Here is a 22,456-nt window from a genome sequence, read left to right as displayed (position 1 = left end):
TAACATTTCAATAAAACTTGGTACATAGATGTCATATGACACTGCACAGACCTGGTAGTTTTTAGGGTAATATCAGTACATATTAATTACCTAATTTGAATAATTAATTAATTTTCAGCTTTTGATATTTCGAGTAGTAATGATCACGTTTCAATGAAACTTGGGACATAGTTACTTGAGAACTGTGCAAAGACCTAATTAGTTTTTTGGGTAAATATTTGTGCATATTAATCACCTTATTAGCATAATTAGTGAATTTTCAGCTTTTCACCTGATATCTCAAGTACTAATCATCACATTTCAATGAGACTTGCGACATAGATGTTCTAGGACTATGCAGAGACCTGATTAATTTGGGGATAAGTAATTGTGCCTATCAATTACCTAATTTGCATAATTAGTTAATTTTTTGCTGTTCTATGGCTGTCTAAAAACCACTCATTGGATTTCAATGAAACTTTTAAAGAGTACCCATCACATTTCAATGAACCTAGGACTATACACCATATTAGTTTTTGGTAAATATTTATGCTTCTTAATCACCTAATTAACATAATTAATTAATACTGATATCTCAAGTATTAATCATCACATTTGAATAAAACTTGGTAAATAAATGCTCTAGGATAATAATAGACAGCCTGATTAATTTTGGGTTAAAATCTGTTCATATTAATTCTCTAATTAGAATAATAATTAATATTTTTTTGGTTCTAATCACATTTCAATGAAACTTGGTACATTGTGCAGACCTTATTAGTTTTACACTTAAATCTGTTCATATTAGTTACCTTATTTGCATAATTAGTTTTCTGCGTTTCCATCAATATCTCTAGTACAAGTAATTTTGAATTAATTTTTAATGTGTACTATGAGCACACGGGAGTTCTTTCTAAGCTTTCTTTGATCATATTTTATATTAATATTTTATCAAAGTCTAGTTTGCGTAGCTTAGGTTTAGTAAAGGGGAAAAGGTACATGTGTATAGTACATATAATTGTTCCATACCTACCCTCTTTTAATACTAAACCTAAGCTTCGTAAACATTTCTATTTTAAGTCACAGGATATTCAACTTTTATTTAATTAAACTTGAATTAAAATGCAATTCTATGTTGAAATGCATTCAATTGAGTTTAATTAAACTCCAAATAAAACACAACCCTATATAGGATGCGTTTTAATCAAGTTCATATCGCAACTATATTAAAAGTTAATTCAACTATATTAAAAGTTAATCCAATGTGTGTGTTACGACAGTAAGACGTGTATGTGTGTTTGTTAGTGTTAACATTGTGACAACTTTCATTTTACATTACAAATATCAAGTTCATAGTTTATATTAATATTTAAATCAAATTTAAGTCAAGTTTGCATAGCTTAGGTTTAGTTAATTGGAAAGTTATGGTATAATTTATACATGTATTGATAATAAATTTAATTGTACATTTGTACCATACCTTTTACTAAACCTAAGCTTTGCAAATATTTTTATGTTGAGTCACAGGATTTTCAACTTTTATTTAATTAAACTTGAATGAAAACGTAATTCTATGTTGAATTGCATTGTAATTGAAACCAATAATCCAATTAAAGCGCAAACCTATATAGGAATATGTTTTAATCCAAACATAACGCAACTATATTAAAAGTTAATTTAACTATATTAAAATCCAATGTGTCTAGTTGCAATGATGGTAAGACGTGTATGTGTGCGTTTGTCTTCATCAACATTGTAACGACGACTTGTAACGACTTCCATTTAAGTTTATACCTACAATACTATGTGACGACAAACCTACCAAGTGACTACCCTCACAATTTTTCATAATTTATATTAATAGTTAGTGTTAGCTTAGTGTTAATAACGGGGGAACGTATAGTACAGTTTGTATTAATATAAATATGTTTTGGACTAAGGTACAGATATGATTAGTCAATTTTTTGGTTTTTCCACTGACATTTCAAGTACTAATCATTACATTTAAGTGAAACCTGGTACATAGATACTCTATGACTATGCACAGACTTGATTAGTTTTGTGTTAAAACCTGTGCATATTAATTACCTGATTTGCATAATTAGTCAGTTTTCAGCTTTTCCAAAAATATCTCAGGTACAAGTAATTTTTAATGTGTTTCCAATACTCTCTGCACATGGGAGTTATTTTTAAGCTTTCTTTGATTGTACATGTATGTGCTGTATTACCTACATGTATATTGCAAAGAATTATGTTTTGCTTTTCGTTTATTCCTTAAATTATTTGTACTGTTAGTCAAAATATATCTTCTGAAACATCGACACAGACAATTTCACATTCAAACATTCACGTTACATAATTGAAGAAAGAATGTGAGCTGTTTTCATCAGTGCTGCCACATTGCCGCATAGCATGTCACTGAGAAGTCACGCACATGCACATATAATCAGACTGTGATTTGGTTGTTTCTGTATTGAGATAGAGATTAGTCATGGCGATTTTCAAACATTATATGTCGTGTATGATGAGCCTGCTGTGAAGACGAGGACTTTAGATTAATAGAGGCTTTCATCACAGTCGTGTTAAATTAAATTAATATCTACACAAAGCAGTATTCCACAGTGACTTAATTCAGCTCAGCAGGCAAATCAATATTAAATGTGTTTTTATGGATCACTCAATAATATCAACCATAACAACAACAACTACCATATATTAATAAATGCTGCTCGGACTGATAAATGTGATATACACTTGTATAGAAGATAATATTTGGTAATCGTAGTGCTAAATAACTATTAAAAATAGCTAACCAAATATTATCTTAAAAAATTACAAAATATTATCTTCTATATAACTACCATATATGGTGTACTGCTGACATTTATTTTTTGATTGGTAAAAAAAATATGATACATTATTGCATTATATTTCTTATTCAAGTAGATGTGCTATAATTTCATTTCCCGTTCCTAGCATTGACCTGATTATTTGATTATCCTGCGAAAATATTGGAGAAACTGCATTTATTTTGTAACCCTATATGTTTTTCACCAAAATTTCCTGCAACATTTTGCACATTTTTAGATATTTTTCTATGATTTTCTAATTTTGTAATCAAATGGACATAATTTTCCATGGATCACATGTCTTGATCAACATTTTTTAACAAATATGGAAATATTTTATGCAAGTTTTCTTTTGTGACAGAAGTTGACTGGCAATCAAGGTCAACAAGTTGTATCTAATATGTTAACTGTATTAGGATTTTATTATCACTTTAAGAGTAACCTACTCTAATTTTATAATTAAGAGAGCATTCTCATCAAATATAGGAAACTTAATCATCTCAAGAACCATTAGCTGTGATTTCACTAAAATTGTCGAAATTATTGAAAAATTAATATTATGTTTCAGTTATGATTTCTGAACTACCTCATTTCTTATACTTAGAACAAAAGCAGAAATACCTATTTTTTTCCTGTATTTTAGGGGTAAATTTCTTAATTGTTCCAAATCTGTTGATATTCTGCAAAAAAGAACATGTGATATATTTACAATACAGGATACTGCTCAAGATGTTGATGGCATTGAGACTGCTTAATTATACCTACTTGTATTACAAGTACCCATAAACGCAAACAATATAGTTGGGCTGTGAAAATGCATTTAACTTAATTTGTCACAAATGTGCTCAATATTGATTCATCCTTAACAATAGGTTTCCATGGCAATGTACAGTTGTATCGATGATTCACCTTCACCATGACTCAAAGTGTTAATATTATTGAATGAATTTATTTGAAAAGTCATCACTTACAATCATACAATGTATATGCTACAACTTTTATGCAAATAGTTTTAAAAATAACAACCACTGAGAAAACTTGTATATGTGTGTAGATGTGTTTGGTACTTCTTTGCTATTATGCAAATTATAGTCACATGTAACTTTCTCTAATGCCTTTTCACTTTCCATCCAATTAGACTTTATATAAAATATCAACATATAACTCATTGTCAAGCTTTCAACAATAGTCGTTCCAGTTGAATGGCCCCATTGTCGTTGCAAACACTGCCATCTGCCAATCGCTGCGTTCGCTGAGTGTGTAGCACCTTGCCGTATAAGAGTGGTGAAAATAGACATTGATCATTTGACTGACCTCTCATGAATACAACACGTTTGTAAATTCTCTGTTAGCGTACATGTGTATAGTAGGACGGATCTGTACACGATATTGTCACATTGTAACGTGCAATGATAGTCAACAAGAGACCGTGCCAGTTTGGGTTCGCCTACATCCCATTCTGCCAGTCTGTGGCAAACTTACGACTAGATGTCTCCGCAGTACCATTGGTGTGTATCTTGATGTGTAAATTTCACTCCAAATGCCATGTTATTATTTGAGTTATGTCCGTTTTGGCTAGGTTTGATTGATGTCGTTGTTTGTTAAGAGGACTGGCCCACAGTTGGTTTTGTTGACATGCTGAGGACAAATTAAGGATAACTTGAGTGAAGTTTTCCACTTACACTACTTTCTGAAATTAATATTTCCTCAATATTATTTTTCCATCTTTATATATATATATATATATATATAATCTTATTTTAACTTGCTACTTCTTTGTGTATTTGATTGGCAGGTAACTTCACCAAAGACTACAGTGCCTCATGGATGGAAACAAGAGACTAATGATGAAGGAGACTTGGTTTACATCAATGAAGCTACTAAAGATAAGGTGAGTGTATTGTTACATAGTATGCTTTGTCTGTGGTAGACAGCTCTCTGACAGGTATTCAGCCTTCTTTCTCGTAATACAATGACACTGATATTACAGTCTTTTCCTTTGTGTTCGTTCTCTTCAATATATATATTTTTTTTTTTTGCTTGCCATGCTCCCTATATTTGCTGTCACTGTACACAGAAACACGTTTTATGATTGCTCTGCAGTTTGGATTTATGCTTGAACACTTGTCAACATGTGGTTCATATTATGGTATTGTGTCTGTGGTTACAGAATTTATATTAATTTAAAAATATGCTATTCACTTTTGTTTGTAAAGTGAAATATTAGAAAATAATATATTCAGAAACATGCTAGGGTAATGAAAAGTGATAAAAAAAAATGATAAAATTATCCATGAAATATGGGAACTGTTAAGGGCTAAATACAATGGAAATAAATTCTACAAATATGTATGCACTGAAAACTGACATATGCTAAGAGTTTTCATTTTGTTATATATTTTGCATGGTAAACTACACTTAAAATACGGAATTTCTAACCTGTATACAAAAAATATTGAAAGCATGTAGCAGTATCATGCAAGTGGAACACAATAGGAGGCCTATTGTCTAAATTTGCCTTTTGTTATTCATTGAATTTTAAAACATAAGTGTTTAAAATAAAGTTTACAATTTGATACCCAGGTATGTTTTTGGCAAATGAAATACACATGTAAGGACATGCAACAGCGAAAGTTAAGCTATTGCCGCACAGTATGTATATGCATAGTAGTGGCAAATACTTGTGGCATTGTCAATATGTGACGAGAAACAGACTAAAGTTCACTTTACCAAACTGTCTAAACTATTCTCATACTGTAAAACATGTTGAAAAAGCGGCATGCAATTTTAGCGAATTGTGGTAAAATGACGTAATAGCGAAATGTTGATTTAGCGAATCTCTCTTGTCATTGTTGATATTTTTGTTTGGCGGCCATTTTGAATTGATAATAAAGTCATTAGCGACATCTTGAAATAGCGAATCAGTTCTCTCGCTAAATTCACGAAAAAGACATGCTCGTGAAAAAGACATGTTTTACAGTATATTATAGCATGCATTACATCTACTGAAGACAAACGTGAAATGGACACCCCAATATGGGTGGCTCCAATCAATAAAACTACCGATTCTATAGCTTGCATACTTGTTGATGGAAATTCATTTCTAATATCATCAGTGTGTTTGATTTATAGTAGACACAGTACATTTATATGTGTATCACGTATTACTGTTCTAAAATGCAAACACAGATGATTCATGTGGAATTCCTAAACTCAATATGAAATTTGATCGCATTATATCATCAATAACTGTCACCGTAATTATATTTAATATTTTAAATGATACACCAGTCATCATCAGACTTGAAAATTTCGGGTATGAGTATTGATGACGAACCACTCTGCCAAGGTTTGTTCTTTGTTTGGAATACTGTAGAATACTTTATTTTCGCTTGGAATTTATTTTTTGTTATTTTCACTGAAAGGATGATTCCGTGAAAATAAAATCCAGCGAATATACTTTTTTCCCTATAGTTCACATTCAACTCGTCAAAAATCAGTGAAAATAAATTCCATACAAAACACCCAAAATGCCTTTTCAGCGAAAATTAATTCCAGCGAAAATAAAGTATTTCACAGTATTTGAAAGACTATCTGAAAAAATGTACTTATTAAAATATAACAGTTTTTAAATTCATTTTCCTTTGTGGTTGAAAAAACAAAAAAATTTCTTAAAGGTACAGCTTTATTCCAACAAAAATTACGTTGGTAGTTGATAATGTGTACACAAAATTATACTGTGAGAGAATGCAATTATATAAAAATATTATAAATCACAACAAAAAATAATATACACAGGTATTGAGAAAATGTGTACATGTAGATGAATTCATGTAGGGCTGATTGTCCTTAGCATCCCTATTTTCGCCAGGGATTACTCTGTAGCTATACGTCCCTGATAATAATACCGGGTACATGTAGTTGCACTCAATTTTATGACTGAGATGACTTGATAATATTTAAAAAGATTGACTTGTTATCTTATCACAAGCAATTAAACTATTATACTATCACAAAATACAAATGTAATTTCCTATAGATACAATCATTGTTCATCAATTAGTATCACATCTCTGTCCTCATTGCCAGTGACCGCCTCCGAAGAATGGGGAGATACATAAACTGATACGAGCAGGTCTAATTTCTATGTAACCCGTTCTGTCCTCATGGACTTCATTTCAACACAGTTAACACTCATTGCAAACACCTTCTCTTTAATCATTAAATATGACCCAATTGATTGGAGAGAACTGGTTTGTGTTGGTGGTCTTATACATGTATTTGTATAATTCCTGGGAAAATTAATTAGTTAAAAAAAAATGTGGCTATATTAACTACGAGGGTAACTAATTTAGTGTGATACATTAAACTTTAATAGAGTTAATTTAAAAATTAAAATCTGTATTTTAAAATTTAGTCAAGTTCAATTGAATGATACTTTAGAATAGATACACTGATAATTAGTCTCTGCAAGGAAGTGCAACTTATACCAAAGATTCCGTGAAGTCTATGCATGACACTTGCTATGATGCTGGCAATTGTTATGAATCCACTGAGCTGTCATTTTCAATTAATGCCAATTAGCACTAATGATGTTAGATATAATACTTGGCAGCCTTGTTGTACAGCAGGGTAAGAAAGTCCAAATATGGGACAAATAAGATAAACTGAAAGCAGCATGTGGTCGTCATTATAAACATTACAGTAAAATAAAATTCTGTGCGTTCAATTTTATAAATGGGAACCCAGATATGCAGAGGATTCGTGGAAGACAAGCAGGAGAAGGTGACTGTTTTTGTTCGTTTTACTCTATTCAGTGCAAAAATAATTGCCCATTAATATCATCCAGAAAGTTTGTTGCAGCAGTTGGATAATTTACATTTAAATGGAAGTAGACTCAGAAAAGTGGTTTGATAATCTGACAGCTTAAGCCTAGTTTTCAAAGGGAAATGGATTTTCGCTAAAAAAAAAAAAAAAGAGCATAACCTTTTATTCTGGAGGAAACCCCCATTGCTTTATTGTAATTAGCCGACGTTTCATGCATCCCTCGTTTCGCTTCTAGCGACGCTGACAGTAGTAATAGTATTTATCTTTTGTTGTGAAAAATGAGGAATATTATTACAATTCCCCGGTGACTCCACAGAACGGGAGATGCAAATGGAATCCATTATATTGTTAATGGTGTCTAGAGAATTGAGATGCTTTAATCTAAAAAAAAACCAAAAAACAATTCCACTTTGTGTTAGTGTAATACTTCATCATACTGTCAAGCGTTACATTTTCGATTCTAGATATTTGATAATTCAAGGTCAATCACTAGGTCATATCAAAAAAGCCAAGATGGCTCTAGTGAAATTGTCACTGCCACAATATTTTTCCCCCTATTCCTGCAAAATTCACTAACATTTACACTTCCAGAATTAAAATTTGTGCTCGTGGTTTATGGCCAAAATCATCACATGATCATGATTTAACTAATCTGTATTAATAATTTTGTCAAATAAGATTGTTGTGAATATGTGCAACCTAATTAATAGGTACCCTTAGGCAATTTGTTGCATATTTGGAGTTGTTGTTGCTTTGACCTTGTATACTATGCTGTAACCAGGTTATAACCACGGACATTCTAGAAAGATTATCGGCCAATTCAAGGCAGTCTTGGTACGAGTATTCATCCTATCCATTGTACTGAGATTCTTTTATTCCTCAACTTTCTACCTGAGATCAGCATCTCATGTTCTCTAAAAACTCAAAATGTTTAGTACAAAATGTTAAGTTAATTTTGAGATATCACAATTACAGTATTTGAAAATAGTATGTTTCAACTGTATAATTTCTATCATTTTAAAAATTTGAAGAAACTTTTGTAAAATGTTTATCTCAATGTTTCTGAATGATGTAATAGAATGAGATCATAGCTTAGGTTTACGTCATAAGGTAGGGTTTCCTCAATTACTAGAATGCACACCCAACCTGCCAGCAAATTATGACAACAAAAGCATTGTGTACCTTCTCTTTGTACCGTATAAAAGTTTTTGTTATGTTCCTCAGTAGTGCAAGGCTGTCTAACAATAGCTGCACATTGATTGTGAATCTGCCGGTACTCCCAGAAAGTACCAGGACGTTTGACCTCTAGGGGTCATGTATAATTATTTAGTTGCGTTTGATCAAAAAGAGAATAAAACATACATTGTCATGAAATAGCAGTGGTTATTCATATCAAAAAGTGGTCTATCCTTCAGACTGAATGTAATTCATACTACTATACTGTAAAATATTTTATTTTTGCTGGAATTAATTTTCGTTGAAAAGACATTTTGGTAGTTTTGTATAGCATTTATTTCCACTGATTGTAAAATCAACAAAAATGAATTCAAAGTAGGAACACAATATTTTGTAGCAATTGTATTGTTAACATTGACGTTTAGAAATGTCCATATAACATGCTTCACATGATTAGGACTCCTCCTAAATGGGTATTTTGACTCTGTTGACACCAATATGTTAATATAATATCATAGCATTCATTAAATAAAAGGCTAGACATGATACAAGATTTCTGGTTGTTGTGTAATGACTCAGTCTCTCAGGTTGATCGTGTTCTGATTCATATCTCGGTGATGTTGATGAAAGCCCTGATTATCTGTGTGACTTAGTGTGTGACTCATTCCGATATACCAAGTTTGCAATACTATTACGTAATAACTCAGTTGAGATGTACTTAGATATAAATTGAGAAAAGGTACTGTATTATCTGTTTTGTGAGTCATGTGATCAACTGCTTGCTGTCTTCCCATGATGCAACATGCCAGGCAAAACTGAATAAATATATCAGTAGTGTTCATTTTATTTATACACGTATTTTTAACAACAGCTAAAACACATGAAAAATTTCGTATTGATCAAAGCTGCTTATATTTTTACCTAAATCTTTCTGAATCATTAATTCATTTACTAGCCAATACATTGCTACAAAAAAACAATAAAAACAAATAACATCTACTGAACAGTAAAAAGTGTTGTTATATAAAATTATAATTTCTGTCGTTTTGGCTCTTGGAGCTGGTCATGTGATTTGCTTACGTGTATTTGGCTGACTGGTAAATGCACTAAATTAAAACCCAGTGAATATGTAAAATTGAGCATAGAACACATTATCTAAATGATAAAATTGTGAATTTAAAACCCACTGAAATATGCCTGAAATGGGAAATAATTGAAATTTAAACCGAGTGAAAATTAGTCATTTTACAGTAGCCTTGATACAAACTGGTAATCTGCCTTGACAGCTTTATTTACGGGTAATGTATGATAAATATCAAAAAATGGTAATATGGTCTATTTTGACTTTCTCATTATCATTAATGACCCCATTGATTATTGATTTATAGTCGTATATTGCAGTAGTGATCATACTCGCTCATTTCATTTTGAAAACATAAACAAATCAACCTTACAATGTCTTTTATATGACAACGAGAGGACCCCCAGCACTTACAGTCATGGTTCAGTGCATATTCTTATTTCATGTGTCAGTTGCATGGGACTCTGATCGAACAAGATGCAGTGCAATGACTGTGGTGCTTTAATAGTGAAAACATCAGAATTCTGAACAAATATTCTCCAATCGTGATACCCCTTTGGTTTCCGTGCAACTTGTATTGGATTTAGTTAAGCATGAATGAACTGATTTCCTGCATGCTCTGGTTAAATTTCTGTGAAATGTACAGTGTCGTGGCAATAAAAGAAAGACGAAGATTATAATGCGATATAATCCCGTGTATGGATTGTACTTTGAATGATATTAAAATATGCAACCATCTGTCGATAAATCTATTGTAGTTTATGAGGGAGTGCTTGTCTAATAATATTTGATGTTCATCCATCTTGTCATGCAAGAATGGTTCTTTTGTTATTTGTAGACATTGAAAAAATAGTTGTTTTTCAACTCTGTCAAGTTTGAAATATGGTAATAAGAAATAGAGAAACATTTTCTTTGTTTGGTGTTATATAAGGGTACACTGCACACAATATAGGAATTCATTTGAGATTCCTGCATGATGACTGCTTGTATGTACGGTTTTGAGAACAGATGATTTTTTTTCTCCTGGCTTGTATTTATTGAGGAAACTGGTATCAGACATGAAGGGAGGGTTCATGTATATAGTTATAATATAGTTGTCATGCGCGATGCCATTAACAGTATACTTAACAGTTTGACAATTATTTATTTCAACCACAAATCTACCTACAATTTTCTAAAATGTTGATCACCCTTTGAAATTCAAACCTTTGAGCACCGAAGTATATTTCCGAAAAATCTTAAAAAATGATGGGATTCAAAACAAAGGGTTAATGTAAGGATATAATCTTACAAAGCAACAATGTTAAACCAGAAATGTAATCAAGGAGATTCTCATTAGTGACATCTTTACTTTATCTAAATTTTGCGGATCAACTTGTGAATAAGGGAAGTGCAATACGTCTCCATAGTCTCTTTGTCCCATAATCAAACATGTGCAGTACGTATCAATATAAAGTGCTCTCTCTCAAGATCATAATAAAAGCAGACGCACATTATAAGTAAAATTTCCCTTCTTGTAATTAATTGGTATTTGGTTTTTCTCATCAGTGATGAATATCACCCTCACGGGAATAGTGAAATAAATTGAACAGCTAAGCCATTGTCTAGTTTTTTTTGGTTTGATTAATAACAGTTAGAGTCGACAACTACCTCAACGTCCCTTTCAATTACCCAGTATTTGCTGCGTTTCTTGATCCGTGCTCTGTATACTCCCATCTGTAATATTGTTTTCTGTATTCAGATTTACCATAAATCCCACAAAAGTGCTATGGTTCTAGCGTAAATTAAACAATGTGGTCGCTTTTGGCTAGCTGTAGATTCCTAATGGCTTTTGTGAAATCTCCACGAAAACCCTCAAGATATCAAATCAAGCTCACCACTGTGTCTGTGATACTAATCATAAAAATCCTACCCTATTCCTTGACAGTGGCATACTTCCCAAAATATCAAATCAAGCTCACCACTGTGTCTGTGATACTAATCATAAAAATCCTACCCTATTCCCTGACAGTGGCATACTTCCCAAGATATCAAATCAAGCTCACCACTGTGTCTGTGATACTAATCATACAAATCCTACCTTATTCCCTGACAGTGGCATACTTCCCAAGATCAAAATGGTAAAGTGTATTACTATAGCGACAATGGGATAGATACTGCATGGGAGTTGCCTGAGGTAAGTTTATACATTAGTATTATGTTTACCTTTCTAATTGATAACCACTCACTGAGAAATTATTGGCCATTATTTAGAGGATTGCTTCAGTAGAATATATCCCAAACTAATATAAAATAGTTGTGTAGTTATTGGAATATTAATAAAAATAGACATAAATTTGTTTTGTCCAATCAGTTTTAGAAGCTACATATCTTATACAAGTCGCACTCGTTCTTTTTGAACAATTGAGAACCATAAATTCACCATTTCGAATATGTGTACAAAAGAAAAAAAATGACAATGCTTTTGAATCCATTCACCTAGGGGAACTTGACAAATCAGGTTGTGTGTGAGCATGCTTAGCCTACTGAACTGCCTAGGCTAGTTAAAATGATTCCAGTGTGTCACATTAGATCAAATCATGAATGAAAAATTCCTCACCAACTGTCTAATGAATACTCCAAACAAATCTGTATTCACGGTTGCATGATAGTACGTAGATGCTTCAAAATGAGCCTCCAAGCTGAATTGTTTTGTTTTTTAAGTATATCAGTTAAGATTAGTGTTATACATATTAATGGCCTAATTTGAATATTTAGTATTTAATCTGCATGTTAACTTTTACAGCATATGAAAAGACACAGTTATCTACATGTTCATGCATATAACCAGGTTTGTCTAAATCAAGTACCTCGCCATCTAGCTATACTAAAGTCATAAAGCATCCTTTACTTTCATTTGTTTTGCAATATAAAAAAAATATCCCCAACCTCATCTCACCAAATCACCATGGTAACAGTATGTGGATCCTCATCAAATATTGTTACAGTATACCCATTCATGCGTCAGATATCCTACATTCTATGTATATTTTGATAGAGGGCGCTCTTCTCCCAAACAAAAGTATTGAGGTCTTGCATAACAAATTCAGTATAGAAAAACAATGTAAAAACCTGAAACGATGTGAAACCTGTACCCACATAAAATCCCTTAGTTTTTCTCTTATTATAGCTACATGTAATTTAACGCTACCATGCTTTGTAAAAAAAAAAAAAGTTATTTTGAAATTGTTCTAATTGTGGTGTGATACCTTTTATTGTCAGTTGTCTGTTAATTATATTCGTGAGTTGATATGGTGATTTGCATCATTTTTTTTGCGTTTTTCACTTGAGCCTGAATCATATACACCATCTAGTTGTCTCCTCTCATCTATCATCATCAGCCACAATGTAAATTAGTTTTTTTGTCTTTCAATTTTATACAAGTATTTACATACTGCATAATACTGTCTTTTTTCAAATGATTACTCAGTCATTTGCTTTGGCATGTGGATTATATTTCTGGTATTGGGTTTTTTTTTCCTAGGAATATATGAAACAAATTTATCATGATTTATTCTCCAATTACAATATACCAATCAATTATTCAAATTAGTTTATTTTGGTATGCTAATTCCCTGTGCAAAAACATACACATTTAATTGTGCAGTGTCAACAACCCTGCTTTGTACTATAAAATACTTTATTTTCGCTTGCAACTAATTTTCGCTAAAGAAATGATTCAGTGAAAATAAAATCCAGAGAATATACCTTTTTTCCTATATTTTACATTCAACTCGTCAAAAATCAGTGCAAATAAATTCCATACAAAACACGCAAAAAGTCTTTTCAGCGAAAATTAATGCCAGCTAAAATACAGTAATTTACAGTAGCTGGTAAGTCTGTGAGACAACTCTGATTGGTTACTTGAGCTCTGTAATTAGTCAGATTGTTAGCTCTGGTAATTATTGAACTAGTACATTCATGCATATTAAGCTTGCTTAATACATGTACATTTGTTATTTACACCATTTGTTTTTGAAGTTTTACCAAAAATTGTATTTCCTCTATGAAACTACTGTGAGAATTTGAAAAAAGTGACAGCACAGGATACTAGTAATTATAAATCTTTCAATAATCTAAGACTCCCTAGACTGGTTAAAATAATCACTGCCTAAACAGTGTACACGTTATATTGCTATACATACAGGCCCTGTGTTGATGGTTTTTCGGACTGCAAATAGCACTGTCATAACTTTCATTTGGCTCACTTTGGTCCAGAGAGGATGTTTTAAAAACAAAATCCTTCATCAACTTTAACACAAGAAACTTGTTGTTGCAGGCTGACCCCATTCCTAGAAGTAATACCGAAAGCCAGTTGTCTTTTGAAGACAGCATACGACGGAATTACATAAGACCCCTCAATGACAGGCAATCTAAAACCAAATCATTAGTTGGTGGGAATAGTCACGAGCCTGACCGAAGAAGTGCTACATTACCAGGAAGTATCTCAGGACCAGTTGATTCAACTTTTGTAAGTTTCTTTATGAAATATGCTTGATGATTTGGGTTGATTAAATTTGAAGGCAATGGGTGTTATTGGGTGCATATCCGGTTCAGTACCCTGCAAAGTCATTTTTCACAATAGAGACCTGAATAATTATTTTGTCAACAATTTTAACCTGTAGAAAATGGATGTGTATGTTTGGTTCAAAATTATTGAAAATACATGTACAAAATGGTGTACGAGATTTACTGATTTAGAGTTTAATAGTAGACAATCACTGTCAATACATTCGTTTCATAAAGGGGATGCCCTTGCGAACTATGACATCAATGTCATTGAGGCAAAACGAAAACGAGGCCAGTAAGCCAGAAATGGTTGTTCTAATAATCGAAACAAGATACGAAACGAACATATACTTCACGTGTGCTTGGCATGGATGTCAATATTTAAGCGTTGATCACGAAGATTGATCACCCCATGTTATGAAAAAATATCCAAACTTTGAAATTATAACATATTTATACAAACCAAAGGTATTGTATTATCGTTCATTCGCAATTGTCTGTTGCATGTTTAACATTGTGTAGTGCAACACCTTGCAAAAAGTCTATTGGCGATTGAATATTTGATTGTCAATTATTTCTTCTACATTTCTTCTAGGATATACAGATCCACCGTAGTTTTTCCGATCTGGCAGTTCATGATACATCCGTCACTGCTGAGAAACAAGGAATCGTCAACAAAGCAAAAATCTTTGAAAATGGGAAAAAAATAAAGAAAAACTGGAGTACGTCTTACCTAGTACTGAGCAACCAGCATCTCTATTTCTATAAAGACCAAAAAACTGCTAGTGGGGTAAGTAGGTTTAGTGTTGTGACTTTTCTTTTAGAAATTTTACTTGAATAGTGATTTTAGATTATTTCTCAACAAATGGCCTGTAGAGGGTGCTAGTCATCATGCTTGTTGATTGTTACAGAATTTACATTCTTGCTATGGTACATTCTTGCTGTAAAAATGTAATTGTTTGCCTTCAATAATTAGTTTCATTTCCATTCCATTACTAGGGTATTAATATCACTGTATTCAATTTTATGTGAATTAACAAAGTGATAGTTTGAATGCTGGTAAATTACAAAATACAACAGGGGTAAAATATAAGGCTTTGTTCTGCAATGTAAAAAATATATAATTCTTACTAGAGATGACATGTGTCTGTCTATTCATTTCAAAGTAACTGATATTTGAGATATATGAGAATATTAAAAAAATGCTGTAAAGTTATACACAAGGCAGTATGGTGATCGTATTGACTTTATGCATTGTAGAGTGTCTGAGTGCATACTTCGCAGTACTATTATGATAACCATATTATTACACATCTTTTTCTGTTTCCCGTCATAAATTAGCTCAAAATTCCAGCAAATTAAGTGAAAGCATTTGGTGAGATTCGTCTCTGTACCATCATTTTACATTCAGGGAAATTATTTTTTTTCGATCACATGCTACATGGTTTCTGTTACTCATTTGACCAAACTGACAACCCTAACCGTCCTGATGACAGTTTAGTTGCACTCTACTGATAAGGTTCAGATCGCAGCGAACAGGGTTTAACAATTTGATGAATACTATTGTTTTTGGCTACCAGATGTAAAACAAAGCATATTATACTTGCAGATTTTTAATTTATTCTTTTCTTCTATTACTAAAATGATAAGATCACTAATTTCTTGTTACAGAAATCTGGAGCACCAACTGGAAAACCGGAGATAGTAGCTCCTATGAAAGGGGCTCTCATAGAATGGGCCAAAGATAAATCAAGCAAGAAAAACGTCTTCCAAGTAAGTTTATAATCATGTATGAAATTCTTATGTATTTTTTATCCACCCTTAATATTATCATGATTGAGGAATGAATGAATGTCTTGAGTGGCTATATTTTGGGAGCAGATTATGCCATCCATGTCTGCATTAACACTCAACATGGCCGCCTTGGTAACCATGGAATGGTATAAAAAATGATTTGATATATCCAAACATCTATTTATGTATTTCATATTATTGATTTGTTTTCCTTCCAGTTAAGTACATTGAGTGGTATTGAAATACTTGTACAATGTGATAATGGTATGGCATCTCAGCAATGGTTTACCGCTATAACAACTAACATTGGTAGCATGGTAAGTTATCAGTATTACTTTTCTAGATAAACTTACTTGCAGGTAATATTTACATTGAAACGTGTTTACTTGAATGACAGAGGCATGTCTAAGGTGAAAAAAAAAATGCATTTTTCTTGTTCATGTATGCGTTTATACCATTCCGCCATTAACAATACGAATGACATGTGTTTAATTGTATTTCCGCTATTGGTGGATAATTTCAACAATATTCTCAATACACTAGCAAACATATATTTGAATTATTGACATGACGGACTGTATTGTTAACTTATTTACAGAGTCCTGTGCCAGGTAGACGACAACGTAGCGTAGATTTGTCTGATGAGGAAGAACTTGATCAATTTCCATCAAGAGGTATACTTTTCATTATTTTCCTGTCATCACGTTAGTGTAGTTTTTGCATGTTATCCATTTTGAACTATTCTCACTTAATAACATGTATGAGAAAATTATCAGAAATGTTTATTTTTAGGATATAAAAACTCAATTGATTGCAGCTTTTTCAGTAACTCCCCTCCACCATCACTGCCATCCTAGTTAGGATTTATCCATCATCCATGTTTAACGTTTAACATCTCATTTCAGGCATGCTTTTACGCGAAGACAGTCAAACCAAAGTTGGTGGTAAATTAAAAAGATTATTAAGTAAAAGACCAAAGAAAGAAGCTTTAGAAAAAAAAGGATATATCAAAGGTAACTGCTATCATAACTTGTCTCTTCCTGACACATGTAGTAGCCCTGTATGATTTCTTGACGTATGAAGTAGCTCTGATTTACAACTTGTAATTAGAGGAAACATCAATCCAAACAACATAATGACCCCTAAAGAAAAAGCTCCACAAATGTAGGAGAATGCAATTTACAGTTTTTTTATAGCACTTTTCATTCTCTAGATATTCAACTTTTCATCGGTATGTTGTCAGCCATCTTGATTCTCAAGGAAAGGATTATGGGTAAAGTATGACATCATCATAGAGTCTGTTGTCAGAAATTGAGAAAATTATTTCATCTTGTTTTCATTATGTTGTTTGGATTGATGTTTCCTTTAAACCTGCCTTGACAGTTTTTCTGACACATGTAACTGATGTGGTAGCCCTGTGTACGATTGTGGCACATGTAGCGACTCTGACTGCTCTTCTGACAAGCCTAACCCATAAGTTCATTTCATTGTAATGATGAACTAACTCTATAAATTTTTCATTTCAGATCGTGTGTTTGGTAGCCATCTTGTACAGCTATGTGAGAAAGAAAGGTCACTTGTTCCTAAATTTGTGGTACAGTGTATAGCAACTATTGATAAAAGAGGACTCCGCGTAGATGGTATTTATAGAGTTAGTGGAAACATGTCACATGTACAGAAGCTCAGGTTCACAGTAGACCAAGGTATTATAGAATTCTTTGAATGGCTTTATAATTATTGGCCTCAGAGGCATGATCATACTCAGATTGTAGATTTACATACGTTGGTCTTAGAGGGGGTATGATTGTATTCAGATAGTAGGTTTACACATATTGGCCATAGAGGGGGTATAATTGTATTCAGATAGTAGGTTTACACATATTGGCCATAGAGGGGGTATAATTGTATTCAGATAGTAGGTTTCACTGGTTCCGAGTACGCAAGTAACTAGTAATCGGCATATTGTTCCACTGGGCCGGAATTCCGGTCCAAAGGCACGTGACTAAGTGACGTAATTTAAAAACTTTCCAAGTTCCGTTCTGTGTAAACATGTCTGTAATACTTCGATAATTCATGTCCATTCATTCTGCCGGCCTAGACCTCCCATTTGGCCATAGAGGGGGTATTATTGGATTTGGGTGGTATATATAGGCCATAGAAAAGTACAATTATAGTTTGTAAATTCAAATTAACGTGATTTTAACTCATAATTTACTGTTTCATTTCAGAGCAACCACTTAATTTGAATGATCCTAAATGGGACGATATACATGTCATAGCTGGCTCTCTCAAGTTATTTTTCAGAGAATTAAAAGAACCATTATTTCCTTATAAACTGTTTGATAGATTTGTCGCTGCAATAAGTAAGTCATATTTCATTGCATTGCATTTAATAAATTCATAAATATTTTAGTTTTAGTGTGTTTTTGACATGTTTGCATATTTTAGCACACATTGTCGATTCAGAATTAGTCAAGAGTATGTTATTTAAATACACTGTTAATCTGTTTTTATTTTAAGAAGCTAATAAAATGGCAATTCAGCAGAGGTTCTTATAGACCCTAATGAAAACACATTTCTTAATACGTCTAGATATGAACAAGTACATTGAATACTTTTCCACCCTATGTCACTGACCACAATTTTAGATATATTCTAAAAAGACGTGCAATATCTACTCCATTTTGTTCATCTGAACAGTGACCCCATATTTTTATTTTATTTTTTTCATCCTCGCAACATGAAATGTAAAAATAAAGAAATTGACATTATTTTTACTATTGAGTAACAATCTACCTTAAGTGGAATTTGTGGTAAGTGAATCTGCTCAGCAGCGAGAGGAAAAAAAAGGAGTACATATTGCTCATTTGCCAGGCTTGCAGCATTGGAGATTAGTCTCCAGTCGGATGAGCTGACGGTCTTGTGTTCTGTTATTGTAAACAATATCCTTGTTACAACGTATACTGTAGAATAATTTATTTTCGCTTGGAATTTATTTTCGCTATTTTCGCTGAAAGAATGATTCCGTGAAAATAAAATCCAGCGAATATACTTTTTTTCCAATATTTCACATTAAACTCACCAAAAATCAGTGAAAATAAATTCCATACAAAACGCCCAAAAAGCCTTTTCAGCGAAAATTAATTCCAGCGAAAATAAAGTATTTTACAGTAGTAGATTATTGCTATCTGTTTAGAGCTTACCCTGTGGACGATAAGCTTTTAACAAGCTATGCCTCATAATATAAATAATCGCTCACTCACACCTTCTAATTGGAGTCTATACCATTGTTTTGCAGAACAAGACAAGAGAAGTAAGCTGAAAACGTTCAAGACTCTGTTAGCATCTTTGCCAAAACCCAATTACGAGACCATGAGAGTTTTGTTTCAGCACTTACTGAGGTAATTCTTTGGTTTTTGAGATTCAGAAATAATTTGATTGAATTATGGTTTTTTTTTTCTGTGTAAAATAATAAATTTTAGATGCTCATGCTACAGGAACAAATTATCTTCAGTTTTTTTAGATAATTGTCAGAATATAGTTTTTTGTTTCTGTGTCTGGTTATCGGTGAAACAGACACAATCAATCTATTTTAGTGTCAATTAATACACACAAGTGTAATTCTAATTTGTTCTGTTTTTCAGGGTGATACAACACGAATCTTATAACAGAATGAACGCACAGAGCATCGCAATAGTATTCGGTCCTACGCTATTATGGCCAGAAACAGAGACAGGTCAGATGGCTATTAATATGGTATATCAAACGCAGATAGTAGAATTTGTACTTTTAGAACAAAATAATCTATTTCCCGATTAGGTATGTCATGTGACCATGTTTTGAGTACATAGATGCGGTTGTCCATTCCAATACAACCCAAAAATAACTGTTCATAACAAACTTCAATAAAATTTGAATGGACTAGCTGCTGCCACACATGGAACTCAAGTTGATGGATTCGCATTTGTTTTCAAGTATACCCGATCCTTCCCTGATGGATTTGTGTCACTGACTTGACGGTGGAATGTTGCCAAGAACCTACCAAAGAAACAGGGGTTTACATGTATGAACGATGACATCAGTTTATTAAAACTTAGGAGATTAACATTTGTCTTGTTCTTGCTAGTTATTCAAGGTCTTCAGTTGGTCTGCTATTTGTACATTGTTACGATTTCTCAAATTTGTCAAGCGTTTTAATTTCATGTAAATAAACAGTGTATGTTACATGTAATGTATACGTCATATGGGACCAATGTCAAAGACACTCTGACGGACACTTCACTGGCTGAATACCTCGATATACATACAGATTGTACAGTTACAGCAGTCAACATGGTAACATGACGCATACATTTATTGGCATTGAATATGGTAATTAGTTAAAACCAGTTCCATCTGACTGTCATCAATATCGAAGTTTTCGAATTTAAAAGACTTATGTATCTTTTGAATTGATCTTTTTGACTACATTAACAGCAAGTATAACAACTCACTGTCTACCTTATTTTGAGTGAGATATATGTAGGCTGTCCATCATAGCCATGTAATCAGTAGGCACTTGTGGCAGCTGTAAGCATGGGGTCATTTTTCATACGGGTCCCATGCGACTTATAGATGCGTAAAAAGCGCTCACTGTGCAATGCTTCTATTACAAGATAAAATTATCAATAATCTCTTGATTGGCTTTGTAAATAGGCCTTGTAAAATACACACATGACTTTTGATAGAAAACCTCAACTTTTAGAGTTGTCGTGTTAGCTATACACTTTGATGTGCAGGCAGTAGATGCTGCACTGTTGACTGACAATGTGGTCTATACCCTGGTAACTTGTATCCAGCGTATTCAATCTATAAATGATGAACAATGTATTCATGTCATCCCTATGATTGAGTGAATCCAATTTTAGTTATTTGAAGGATTATAAACCATTCCAGTTGTTTGTTCACTTTATCTTACAGACTCTCGATTTAATCTTTTTGCTACATTTACTACTATTGTGAATTTCCATAAAGAACACAAAGAAATTCCTCTTACTATTGTCGTATTTCCATCAAATACATAGACTTGAGCAGTGTCTAATTATCAAAATTAAGAAATGGGAGACAGGATTGCATTTAAATATGGTTGAAGTACAAGTGTTACTATTCTATTTTATGGTTTCAAGATGTGTGTATGCGCATTAGTTTACTTGTAGATTTTCTTTATTGTATATCAAAATGACTATTTTTGCACACGTTTCCAAATATCTATTTTCTTAGAGTGCACTTGATATATGCACGTAGTCACACAGAGGTCCAATGTACAGCAAACTTCAGCTTATTTTCCCCCCCTATACTAGTATATAGAGGTGTCTTCCAGAATCTGGATAAACGTGTGCACTGCCTTTATAGGGGTTCTTATTTGAGGGGGGTGGGGCTTATATTTTTTCTGAGACAAATTTAGTTTCAGACTCCATCTTATTATAAAAGTGCCTATATCTCTCGCAAAATGTTAGAATGCATTTACAAAGTTTAAAATAATTTGTTTGAAAGGAAGTCATTGAATTATACCAAACTGCCATTCTGGAACAAAACTTGGGTTTATGTCTCTATGGGTGTTTGGATGGTGGTAGTTTGCATGGTCATTCACTGCTTAGGAGGACAGGGAATCACAACTGTGCAATTGTCAGGATGTCAATGAACTTCTGCATTGTATTTCTTAAAAAAAAAATATATAATTTACTTTCGGCCAAGAACAATACTTATATGAATGTATTTCTCAAACAAGGCCATCCAACAATAACCAGTTTTTAAAAAGCATGCTTTAGATGGGCATTTCAATTTGTGCCTCCAATGGATGTACATGTATTATTATTTTTTAATTTTGTGTATTATACTAAAAATTTTGGGTTCGTTATGTTTACCAGTTGATACATTTTAAAGAAGCTCGTTTTTTGTTTGGACTTGATACTAAGTGATATATTGGTTGTATATTCCAGGAACGTATCTGTCAAAGAATTAAAAATAAGGTTTTAACAAACTTTCAACTCTTGTTTTTCCTCTTCTGTATGAAAGTGTGGTTCTATCCAAATCTGCTTTTTTGAACAAAATAGCTACTACTTCATCACATTTTATTGAATTGAAAAATAAATGGCCGTCAAATTGCATCAAATCAAACAACTGATTGACATGTATGTTTTGAAAAATTGTTTTGGCAGAACCG

At 32.7% G+C, this 22,456-nt stretch overlaps 1 protein-coding gene across 2 annotated transcripts in view; it reads left to right on the top strand.

The window, feature by feature from the left end:
• LOC100368056 (rho GTPase-activating protein 15-like) overlaps positions 1 to 22,273 on the top strand; it is a 57,035-nt gene extending 34,762 nt beyond the window's left edge. The window contains exons 3-15 of one of the 2 annotated variants that reach the window (XM_078005897.2): positions 4,624 to 4,719; positions 12,008 to 12,088; positions 12,698 to 12,742; positions 14,231 to 14,422; positions 15,056 to 15,250; positions 16,132 to 16,233; positions 16,473 to 16,571; positions 16,853 to 16,928; positions 17,160 to 17,267; positions 17,781 to 17,957; positions 18,483 to 18,617; positions 19,553 to 19,655; positions 19,899 to 22,273. In XM_078005897.2, coding sequence (XP_077862023.1) covers positions 4,624 to 4,719; positions 12,008 to 12,088; positions 12,698 to 12,742; positions 14,231 to 14,422; positions 15,056 to 15,250; positions 16,132 to 16,233; positions 16,473 to 16,571; positions 16,853 to 16,928; positions 17,160 to 17,267; positions 17,781 to 17,957; positions 18,483 to 18,617; positions 19,553 to 19,655; positions 19,899 to 20,073 — 1,584 coding nt within the window. In that variant the 3' untranslated portion in view covers positions 20,074 to 22,273. The remainder of the gene's footprint in view (positions 1 to 4,623; positions 4,720 to 12,007; positions 12,089 to 12,697; positions 12,743 to 14,230; positions 14,423 to 15,055; positions 15,251 to 16,131; positions 16,234 to 16,472; positions 16,572 to 16,852; positions 16,929 to 17,159; positions 17,268 to 17,780; positions 17,958 to 18,482; positions 18,618 to 19,552; positions 19,656 to 19,898) is intronic. The other variant, XM_085501362.1, reaches the window with a different exon arrangement.
• Positions 22,274 to 22,456: the final 183 nt, after the last annotated feature.

This window comes from Saccoglossus kowalevskii, chromosome 7, assembly GCF_978046115.1.
Source record: "Saccoglossus kowalevskii chromosome 7, keSacKowa6.1, whole genome shotgun sequence".
Lineage (NCBI taxonomy): Eukaryota > Metazoa > Hemichordata > Enteropneusta > Harrimaniidae > Saccoglossus > Saccoglossus kowalevskii.
The sequence above is the reverse complement of the archived record's forward strand: the minus strand, read 5'-3'. Positions and strand labels throughout refer to the sequence as shown.